The 12,688-nt window shown below is 40.3% G+C and overlaps 1 protein-coding gene across 4 annotated transcripts in view; it reads left to right on the top strand.

Annotated features, from left to right (window-relative positions):
• Positions 1-618: 618 nt before the first annotated feature.
• TMEM220 (transmembrane protein 220) overlaps positions 619-12,688 on the top strand; it is a 144,384-nt gene continuing 132,314 nt past the window's right edge. For 2 of the 4 annotated variants that reach the window (XM_085860776.1, XM_085860775.1), the window contains exon 1: positions 619-1,121. In XM_085860776.1, coding sequence (XP_085716902.1) covers positions 1,029-1,121 — 93 coding nt within the window. In that variant the 5' untranslated portion in view covers positions 619-1,028. Of the gene's footprint in view, positions 1,122-9,453; positions 11,394-12,688 lie in introns of those variants that run through there. The other 2 variants (XM_085860774.1, XR_015052628.1) reach the window with 2 other exon arrangements.

Here is a 12,688-nt window from a genome sequence, read left to right as displayed (position 1 = left end):
ATAGTATGACCAGTAGAAAATGGATTTCAGACATTGTTTTGTTTCAATCTTCACTGTTATTCTCGGCAGAATCATCTTGATGAGACGGTATTAATCGTAATTGATGCTCCGCCGCACGTCTGCCTTCCCTCCTCTCACCTCACACTGTCTTCCCTTCCCCAAACCCTCCTCGTTTCCCCTTCCTCCTCTGTCCTTTCCCCTTCTCTCTACCCACTCTCTCTCTCTCCCTCTTACCTCCTCTTTTTCTCCCTCATCCCTTTAGTATTACCATCAGCGAAGCGACGGGTGGTTTTACGAGTTAAGTAATATGTTGCACATTATAAAGTAGCGGTTACAACTGTGATGATTCTTCTTGTTCAACTTCCGCATCTAAGTCAAGGTAAGTGTAAGACAAGGATTCCGTGCCATGGTTTTGTTTTATCCCTGCGATCTGTGGCTTCGTTGAGTCTCCACCCATTCCCTTCGAAACCCATTCACAACGCCACGCCCATTCATAAAACCACGCCCATTCACAATGCCACGCCCATTCATAACAGCACGCCCATTCATGACGCCACGCCCATTCATATCACAACAGTAGATTGCCTCATTCCAGCTGATTTTTCCACCAATTCCGTTACGTTAACCAGTTCTCCAAAAGAACTTCACAACGCAGGAGGTCATGACTCTCCGATCAAGTTGTGTGTTCACGCTCAGTCCCCTTACAAACGCTCATCATCACGCAAGGAAGCAGCACGTACCGTTGTTTCGAGTCTGGTTTGAGTCGAACCACCAACCTCCCGAGCTCATTGCGGACGCCCTGACGTTTCGTCACCGAACTTGGTGACGGTGCATCATCATTTTTACATCATACCCTTTTCAGACATTACGCACTTCTGTTTGCCGTGTGCGCCATCTGCGGATTGTTGATGGGAAACCGGATGTGGAGGAAAAACGGCTTTTTCGAAGTCGTACGTGCTGACGTCAGAATCACGTGGTTTGCCCGTTAGCGATTTGACCGGTCAAGCTGCCGGTGCTTGTGCAAGACGATGGTCTCCTCGGACTCGGTTGTACGTGCGGTTGCATGGAGGATGTGTGCGGCGACGGTGGCCGCGTTCATGGCTCTCGCGGCCTACGTACAGGTAATTAGGTGTCGAACGCGTGACGTCATAGCTCAGCCCGCCCGTCTCTGTGCAGTCCGACCGTTGTTTACATCATTCCCTGTGAATGACTACTTCAGTTTTACACACCACTCTGTGTTAGAAAACTGTTCGACGTCTTACTCATAACCTGTCGGGAGTGATGTTGAAAGTTGTGTCATGCTCCCTTACTTTCCTTTCAAACTCAACTTCGACACTTTCGCTTTACATATACAGTGGGGAGAACAAGTATTTGATACACTGCCGATTTTGCAGGTTTTCCCACTTACAAAGCAGGTTGAGGTCTGTAATTTTTATCATAGGTACACTTCAACTGTGAAAGACGGAATCTAAAACAAAAATCTTGAAAATCACATTGTATGATTTTAAAATAATTAATTTTGCATTTTATTGCATGAAATAAGTATTTGATTACCTTCCAACCAGTAAGAATTCCGGCTCTCACAGACCTGTAAGTTTTGTCTTTAAAAAGCCCTCCCATTCTCCACTCATTACCTGTATTAACTGCACCTGTTTGAACTCGTTATCTGCATAAAAGACAGCTGTCCACATTCAATCAATCAGACTCCAACCTCTCCACAATGGGCAAGACCAGAGAGCTGTCGAAGGGCATCAGGGACAAAATTGTAGACTTGCACAAGTCTGGGATGGGCGACAGGACAATAGGCAAGCAGCTTGGTGAGAAGATAACAACTGTTGGCGCAATTATTAGAAAATGAAAGAAGTTCAAGATAACAGTCAATCTCCCTCGGTCTGGGGCTCCATGCAAGATCTCACCTCGTGGAGCCTCAATGATCATGAGAAAGGTGAGGGATCAGCCCAGAACTACATGGCAGGACCTGGTCAATGACCTGAAGAGAGCTGGGACCACTGTATCAAAATAAACCATCAGTAACACACTATGCCGTCATGGATTAAAATCCTGCAGCGCACGCAAGATCCCTCTGCTCAAGCCAGCGCATGTCCAGGCCTGTCTGAAGTTTGCCAATGACCATCTGGATGATCCAGAGGAGGAATGGGAGAAGGTCATGTGGTCTGATGAGACCAAAATAGAGCTTTTTGGTTTAAACTCCACTCGCCGTGTTTGGAGGAAGAAGAAGGATGAGTACAACCCCCAAGAACACCATCCCAACCGTGAAGCATGGAGGTGGAAACATCATTATTTGGGGATGCTTTTCTGCAAAGGGGACAGGACGACTGCACCGTATTGAGGGGAGGATGGATGGGGGCATGTATCATGAGATCTTAGCCAACAACCTCCTTCCCTCAACAAGTGCATTGAAGATGGGGTGTGGCTTGGTCTTCCAGCATGACAATGACCCGAAACACACAGCCAGGGCAACTAAGGAATGGCTCCGCAAGAAGCATCTCAAGGTCCTGGAGTGGCCTCGCCAGTCTCCAGACCTGAACCCAATAGAAAATCTTTGGAGGGAGCTGAAAGTCTGTGTTGCCCAGCGACAGCCCTGAAACCTGAAGGATCTGGAGAAGATCTGTATGGAGGAGTGGGCCAAAATCCCTGTTGCAGTCTGTGCAAACCTGGTTAAGAACTACAGCAAACGTCTGATCTCTGTAATTGCAAACAAAGGTTTCTGTACCAAATATTGAATTCTGTTTGTCTGATGTATCAAATACTTATTTCATGCAATAAAATGCAAATTAATTATTTAAAAATCATACAATGTGATTTTCAAGATTTTTATTTTAGATTCCGTCTTTCACAGTTGAAGTGTACCTATGATAAAAATTACAGACCTCTACATGCTTTGTAAGTGGGAAAACCTGCAAAATCGGCAGTGTATCAAATACTGGTTCTCCCCACTGTGTGTGTGTGTGTGTGTGTGTGTGTGTGTGTGTGTGTGTGTGTGTGTGTGTGTGTGTGTGTGTGTGTGTGTGTGTGTGTGTGTGTGTGTGTGTGTGTGTGTGTGTGTGTGTGTGTGTGTGTGTGTGTGTGTGTGTGTGTGTGTGTGTATACATACATACATACATACATTATTTATGCATGTATACATCATTATTTATACATACATACACACATCATTATTTATACATAGATACATGCATAAATCATTATTTATACAAACATGCACACATCATTATTTATACATGCATACACACATCATTATTTATACAAACATACACACATCATTATTTATACATACATAAATCATTATTTATACAAACATACACACATCATTATTTATACAAACATACACACATCATTATTTATACATACATACATTTTACATATTTACACAAACATCATTATTTATGCATACATACATACATCATTATTGATACATGCATACACACATCATTATTTATACATACATACATCATTATACATACATACATACATCATTATTTACTGGGCGTCGTGGCGTGCGCCTGTAATCCTGCTACTTGGAGACTTGGGTTGGATGATCGCTGGATCGCTTGAGGACGGGTGCTCTGCGCTGGGCCGCGTTATGAGAGGGTGTAGGGCAGCCCGGAATCATTGCGAAACCCAATCCTTATCCCTGTGTCGTAAGAGGTGACCAGGGTTGCGTCAGGAAGGGCATCCGGCATAAAACCTGTGCCAAATCAGTATGCGGATCATAATGAATGATCCGCTGTTGCGACCCCTAACGGGAGCAGCCAAAAGGAGAACAACAACACATACATCATTATTTATACATACACACATCATTATTTATACACATCCATCCATACATCATTATTTATACGTACATACACACATCATTATTTATACATACATATCATTATTTATACAAACATACACACATCATTATTTATACATACATACATACATAATTATTTATACATACATAAATCATTATTTATTCATTCATACATACATCATTATTTATGCAAACATTCACACATCTTTATTTATACATACATAAATCATTATTTATACATACATCATAATTTATCCAAACATACATACATTATTATTTATACATCCATACATACATCATTATTTATACAGACCTACATAAATCAATATTTACACATACATACATACATCATTATTTATACATACATACATAATACATCATTTATACATACTTACATCATTATTTTTTATACTTCCATACATCATTATTTATAAATACAAACACATCATTATTTATACATAAATACACACAGCATTATTTGTACATATATACATACATCATTATTGATGGGATCATTATACATCATTATTATTAGGGGAAAAGGATTTATACCGATTGGCAAGACAGAGGGACCGAGCTGGGAAGGATGTGCTGCAGGTTCGGGTGATAAAGGACGCAAATGGGAATGTGCTGACGAGCGAGGAGAGTGTGTTGAGAAGGTGGATGGAGTACTTTGAGGAGCTGATGAATGAAGAAAATGAGAGAGAGAGAAGGTTGGAAGAGGTGGAGATAGTGAATCTGGAAGTGGGGTGGATCAGTAAGGATGAAGTGAGGACTGCTATGAAGAAGATGAAAAGTGGAAAGGCAGTTGGCCCAGATGGTATACCAGTGGAGGCATGGAAGTGCTTAGGAGAGATGGCAGTGGGGTTGTTAACCAGATTGTTTAATAAAGTCTTGGAAAGTGAGAGGATGCCGGAGGAGTGGAGATTAAGTGTACTGATTCCGATTTTCAAGAATAAGGGTGATGTGCAGAGCTGTGGAAATTACAGAGGGATAAAGTTGTTAAGCCACACCATGAAGTTGTGGGAAAGAGTAGTGGAAGCTCGGTTGAGAGGAGAGGTGACGATCTGTGAGCAGCAATATGGGTTTATGCCAGGAAAGAGCACCACTGATGCGATGTTTGCTTTGAGAATGTTGATGGAGAAGTATAGGGAAGGCCAGAAAGAGTTACATTGTGTGTTTGTGGATTTAGAGAAAGCTTATGATAGGGTGCCAAGAGAGGAGTTGTGGCATTGTATGAGGAAGTCGGGAGTGGTGGAGAAGTATGTGAGGATCGTGCAGGATATGTATGAGGACAGTGTGACAGCGGTGAGGTGTGCGGTAGGAATGACGGACCGGTTTAAGGTTAAAGTGGGATTGCACCAAGGATCGACTCTGAGCCCTTTCCTGTTTGCAATGGTGATGGACAGGTTGACGGACGAGATCAGACTGGAGTCTCCATGGACCATGATGTTCGCGGATGACATCATGATCTGTAGGGAGAGTAGGGAGCAGGCTGAATCGAGCCTTGAGAGGTGGAGGTACGCACTGGAGAGAAGGGGAATGTTAGTCAGTAGGAGTAAGACGGAGTACATGTGCGTAAATGAGAGGGAGGGTGGTGGTATGGTGCAGTTGCAAGGAGTTGAGGTGGGGAAGGTGGATTGGTTTAAATACTTGGGATCAACTGTCCAAAGTAACGGAGAGTGTGGGAGAGAAGTGAAAAAGAGAGTGCAGGCAGGATGGAGTGGGTGGAGAAGAGTTGCAGGAGTGATTTGTGACAGAAGGGTAGCTGCAAGAGTGAAGGGGAAAGTATACAAGACGGTAGTGAGACCAGCTATGTTGTATGGTTTGGAGGCGGTGGCACTAACAAAAGACAGGAAGCGGAGCTGGAGGTGGCAGAGTTAAAGATGCTGCGATTCTCGTTGGGAGTGACGAGGATGGACAGGATAAGAAATGAGTGTATTAGAGGGACAGCGCAGGTAGGACGGTTTGGAGACAAAGTGAGAGAGGCGAGATTGAGATGGTTTGGACATGTGCACAGGAGGGAAACGGAGTATATCGGGAGAAGGATGTTGAAGATGGAGCCGCCAGGCAGGAGGAGAAGAGGAAGGCCAAAGAAGAGGTTCATGGATGCGGTGAGGGCGGACATGTGGGTGGTTGGAGTGTCAATGGAAGATGTGGAGGATAGAGCAAAATGGAGACAGTTGGTCCGCTGTGGCGACCCCTAGCGGGAGCAAGCCGAAAGAGGAAGAAGAAGAAGAAGAAGATATACATACATCATTATTTATACATACTGACATCATTATTATTTTTACACTTACACACATCATTATTTATACATACATACACACATCATTATTTATACATACATACACACATCATTATTTATACATACATACACACATCATTATTTATACATACATACACACATCATTATTTATACATACATACACACAACATTAGTTATACATGCACACATCATTATTTATACATACATACACACATCATTATTTATACATGCACACATCATGATTTATACATACATACACACATCATTATTTATACATACATACACACATCATTATTTATACATGCACACATCATGATTTATACATACATACACACATCATTATTTGTACATACATACACACATCATTATTTATACATACATACACACATCATTATTTATACATGCACACATCATGATTTATACATACATCACTATTTTTACATACATACATGCATCATTATTGATACAGACATACACACATCATTATTTATACATACATACACACATCATTATTTATACATGCACACATGATTTATACATACATCACTATTTTTACATACATACATGCATCATTATTGATACAGACATACACACCATTATTTACACATACATACATGCAACATTATTTATACATACACACACATATCATAATTTATACTAACATACATACATCATTATTTATACATACACACATCATTATTTATACATCCATACATACATCGTTATTTATACATACACATTATTTATACATACATACATCATTATTTATGCATCCATACATACATCATTATTTGTACATACATACATACATCATAATTTAAACAAACATACATACATCATTATTTATACATACACATCATTATTTATACATACATAAATCATAATTTAAACAAACATACATACATCATTATTTATGCATACATACACACATCATTATTTGTAGACATAATTTAAACAAACATACATACATCATTATTTATACAGACATACATACATCATTATTTATACATACACACATCATTATACAATCACACATCCATCCATACATCATTATTTATACGTACATACACATAATTATTTATACATACGTCATTATTTATACAAACATACACATCATTATTTATACAAACATACACACATCATTATTTATACAAACATACACACATTATTATTTATACAAACATACACACATCATTATTTATACATACATAAATCATGATTTATTCATACATTCATACATCATTATTTCTACAAACATACACACATCATTATTTATACATACATAAATCATTATTTAACCGGGCGTAGTGGCATGCGCCTGTAATCTGGCAACTCGGAGGCTTGGGTTGGAGGATCGCTTGAGGACGGGAGCTCTGCGCTGGGCCGCGCTATGAGAGGGTGTAGGGCAGCCTGGAATCATGGCGAAACCCAATCCTTATCCCTGTGTTGTAAGAGGCGACCAGGGTTGCGTCAGGAAGGGCATCCGGTGTAAAACCTGTGCCAAATCAGGATGCGGATCATAACCGATGATCTGCTGTGACGACCCCTAACGGGAGCAGCCGAAAGAAGAATATATATATATATATATATATATATATATATATATATATTTGTTTTTTATTTATTTATATGTATTTTTTTCTATATTGTTTTTATTTATACTTAAAAAAAAATTAAAATATAGAAAAAAAAAATATATATATATATATACAATTTATTTATATGTATTTTTATATGTTGTTTTTATTTATATTTATACTTTAAAATATATGTGTGTGTGTGTGTCTGCACAAAACGAAGGATTTGATTTGCTATATGATCCACATTGACTTCGAGAGAATACTCCCCCCCCCACCCTGAACCCCCAACCCCAAATCGGAACCATACTTCGGGTACCCTTTGTCAACATGCCAAATTTGGTTTATCTATTATCCCGCCCCCCGGAGGGAGCGGGATAATGTAATCGTCCGGTTTGTTTGTTGAGTTGTCGATCCAGTCGAAAAAAAAAAAAATAAAATTTTTATCCACCCTGATTATCAGTATTTCCGTCGATATGTTTGTCTGTCTGTCTGTCTGTCTGTCTATCTGTTCCAGTGCTCTGTTAATACAATCGCGATTTCCATGAAACTTGGTTGGTAAGTTCATACCATGACCGAGTTGTGTGCAAATGAGAACCGTTGCTATGGACACCACCGTTGCCAAGCAACGGAACTTTGAAATTTTTGAAAAATCATAAAAAAATTATTTTCGGAGAAGTTAGACTTTGAATGAACCCTGGTCGAAAACAATAAAAAAAGGAAGTTCGTTATATCTCAGAGACTAGGAGTCAGATATAAATGAAACTGGAATGGTAGGTTCATGGTATGTCCTAGTTATGTGTGAGAAAGAACCGTTGCTATGGACCCCTCCGTTGCCGAGCAATGGCCGAAAAACCTCTAAATGTGGGGGTATTTTAACGAAAAAAACAATCTGCAGCAATAACCCTTGAAGCGAGAATCATGAATTTTCTTGTGCTTCATCCTCAGGTCATTCCCCATCGAACGGGCCCATCGCATCAGCTTCTATTGGGTAGTCGACTACCCATGTCCGCCTACCGGCTTGTCTGTCTGTTAGCAACTTTATGGCAAAACTGCTTTAGCAAACTATCAAATTTAATCCACAGGTGGACAATGAACCTTGGACGACCCCATTAACTTTTGGGTCCAATTGGATCAAAGGTCAAGGTCAAGGTCACGAAAAGATCAAAATCGTTTTTCGCTCATAACTTCGTCAAAATGATCTGATTTACTTCAAACTAGGCTTATAGTGAACCTTATTCTATTTGTCACTTATAACACTGGTCAACAACAAATTTGTTGTCTGCATTTTTTAAGCTGATTTAGGATGAATCTGATGCGCTGAATCCAAAACTCACATTAGTTTTGTTCAATCAGGTCAAGTTTTTGAGATATGGCCACATGTCGTTTTTTACATTTTTGTTCACATGTACGCATGTGTGGAGCATTTTAGAAGAAGTTGGTGGGGGTAAAATGTCATGTCAAATAATTGTTTTGATTGGAAATAATTATTTTAATGACAAGAAGTATTCAGGTACGATAGTTCTGGGTGATTATGTCGAAAAGGGATCAGTTTGAAGTCATAAAACCTCAAAATCTTCCAAAAATTGGTGAGGCAAAGCATAAAGTTCGTGGATCAAAACTAAAGTTAATGGGGCAGATTTTGTAATAATGTGATACAAAAAAGTTGTATTTCTTGAAATAACGAACTCTGAAGAATGTACAATACCTACATGCGCCAATTTATGACATGCGCTTCTGCTCAAGCTTGGAGTGCCACAGTACGAACCCAAAGATTGGAGACTGTTCATTGACAGCAGCAAGCGATCAGTGAAATGTGTTCTGCTACACAACGGCAACCAGTTTGCCTCTGTACCCATCGCTCACTCGACTACACTGAAGGAGAAGTATGAAGCGGTGAAGTACGTGCTGGAGAAAATTGGTTATGATTAGCATAAGTGGTTTATTTGTGTTGACCTGAAGATGGTGAACTTTTTGTTGGGACAACAGTCTGGCTTCACCAAGTACCCATGTTTTCTGTGCATGTGGGATAGTAGGGACCGTGCTCAGCATTACACGAAGAAGGACTGGCCTGTGCGGGAGGAATTGGTGCCATGCAAAGAAAGGAACGTCATCAACGACCCTCTGGTGGACAGAGACAGAATACTCTTCCCACCGCTGCACATCAAGCTCGGCTTAATCAAGCAGTTCACCAAGGCTCTGGACAAAGATGGTGACTGCTTCACTTACTTGTGCCAGGCTTTTCCAGGATTGACCATGGAGAAGTTGAAAGCTGGCATCTTTGATGGTTCTCAGATCCGTCAGCTCATCAGAGATCCAGAGTTCAAAAACTCAATGAACGAAGTGGAACTGGAAGCGTGGAAGACATTTGTTTTGGTAGTGAAGAACTTTCTTGGCAACAATAAGGCCAGAAACTACGCAGAACTTGTCAACAACATGCTGACTGCTTTCAGAAACCTGGGCTGCAACATGACCATCAAGATGCACTACCTATTTTCACATATGAACCGGTTTCCTGAGAACCTGGGTTCAATGAGTGACGAGCAGGGGGAAAGATTCCATCAGGACATGAAGGAGATGGAGACCAGGTATCAGGGTCGCTGGGACGCAGTCATGATGGCTGACTACTGTTGGAATCTGAAGAGAGACCTCCCTGCCGCTGAACATTCCAGGAGTTCGAAGAAACGGAAGTTCAAGCCCTGAAGTTTGAACAGTGGTGACGCAACATGCAATTTACTTGTACTTACCTTTATCAATGCCCACCATTCAGATGACAGTAATCGATGTTTCTATCATGTAATCAATAAATGTTGTTGGCAAAACATTTTTTTTTCTTAAAAACATGTTTAGGATGATATGTGTTGACAAAAATCAGCTGATAATGCCACAAAAATGTAATTGATTTTGTCACAAGATCTGATTTTTTCAAATCAACTTAGCACAAAAACCTGACCTGGTGGAGAGAAACGGATGCCATTTCCTGATTCAGCAGTGCCAGAATACCCTAATTCACTTGTAGAAATCTAGACAACATTCAGAAAGTAAAATATTGTTGACCAGTGTAATCCTTCCCATTCCTACAATGAAAAATGCATATTTGTGAAGATCGGTAGGGTCCGAAGTTTTGGGGGTCATGGTCATCAGTCAAAATTACAAATCTTCCATTACAAATCAAAAAAGGTTAGGAATATGCGTGTTTACTATGGAAAACATATATTAAGTCCTTTATTGGCTTTCATTTGACACCATGACCTTTGACCTTACGTTGGCCTTGAAAGGTCAAAATCATTTTACGGTCATAACTTCGTCAAAAATGGTTTAATTGACTTCGAACTAAGACTAAAATGTTCCTTATAATTAACATTCAGGTTAAGGATGTATCAAATTTAAATTTGATCCCAAAATAACTTCATGCCTTAAATGGGCGGGATTTGTTGTGCCTGGCACCACTTGTTACTTACAAAATCTAAAGATTTCGTAAGTATATTGATCACTTCCGTCTTCTCTTTGTGTGTTTGTTTGTTTGTAGGCATGATAACTCGAGAACGGAAGAAGCTACCAATGTCAAATTACACCACATGATTCAGGAGGGTGATGGCTAGCGCTGATTAGATTTTGGTCAAAATCGGTCAATGGTCAAGGTCACGGTGAGGTCAAACATCCAAAACATGATAACTCAAGAAACGTTACCACAGGTATTGTTGACGGAGCATGAGTTTGGAAGATCGAGGTAAGTTTGGCGGAATTTGTGTCAATTCGTCGAGTTACGGCTGTTTTAAAATTTTCAGTGTTATAAAATAATATTAAATAATTCCGTAAATTCCTGTGGAGAAATGGAGTATTTTTGCTTCGGTCGACATTACGAGTTCATTTTAACTTCGATTTTAATTTTGTCTTCGGTTTTTGCGATCGCTTAGAACGCTTAACACTCGGTTGTCAAAATTCTGGTAAAAATCAGATATTTTGGAGACGTTTTAACATTGAATAAAAATATTTCACCCACCGCGTCAGGGCTCGTCACGTGGCACAGCGTGCTCGAGCAGACGCGTCGTTGAGTCACGTAAAGGTTTTGCATGTGCGCGCTGACGTCATCGCGCTCGCCCCGGCGTCCTTTCTAGTTGGGGGGGGGGGGCGTCGAGTGTGACCTTTACGTTATGTTAATCCGCGGTAACTCGAGAATGGAAGAAGTTACCAATGTCAAATTACACCACGTGATTCAGGAGGGTGATGGCTAGTGCTGATTAGATTTTGGTCAAAAGTCAAGGTCACAGTGAGGTCAAACATTCGATTTTTGATGGTTTGGTACAGAATCATCGTAGAAACTTCTTGTTTGCGTCGCTACCTTCTCTAGAGACAGCTTTTATTAGACAAGGTCAGAGGTCAAGTTGATGATTTCGTAAGTACCAGTCTATGACTGCTTGTTTATTTATTGTTTTGTAAGCATATGCAGTATATAAATTAATAATTTTAACTGTTAGTGTACACTATAAAACTGAATTTGTGTACATGTGTAGACTAGCAGGTGGTGGTGGTTGTATGGCAGCTTAGCTGCCAGGGTAGCTATCATTTCTTGAAGCACCACTGTGTCGCTCTACCAGTACACACTGGAACTGGTACTCATTTCGCCGACCTCGGAAGGATGACAGGCTGAGTCAACCTCCTGGTGTATTTTAATTCAGCGGCTAACGGGGCTTGAACTCAAGACCCTAGGATCCCAAGCCGCCACCCCAACTACTGAGCCAACACCAGGCTAGATGAGCAGTTAAACCACCTTCTGGGTAGGTAGAGTTTGCACATTATTTACTTTATGAAAGGTCTAGACTCCAGACGTCGTCACGGTGAAATAATACGTAATTAATAGACTTGCTCACGGTCCAAAACTATATAATTAATTTAAAACGTGATAGTAGTGCAGCACAGTCCTCACATTGAAACAGTACGTAATTAATAGACGTACTCACATGGGACGACCGAGGCTTCACCGTGTTTTTCGGGTGTTTCTATACGTATACCAGTCTGAGTATC

This window comes from Eptatretus burgeri, chromosome 17, assembly GCF_056783735.1.
Source record: "Eptatretus burgeri isolate ZD-2024b chromosome 17, Ebu_testis_v1, whole genome shotgun sequence".
Classification (NCBI taxonomy): domain Eukaryota; kingdom Metazoa; phylum Chordata; class Myxini; order Myxiniformes; family Myxinidae; genus Eptatretus; species Eptatretus burgeri.
The sequence above is the reverse complement of the archived record's forward strand: the minus strand, read 5'-3'. Positions and strand labels throughout refer to the sequence as shown.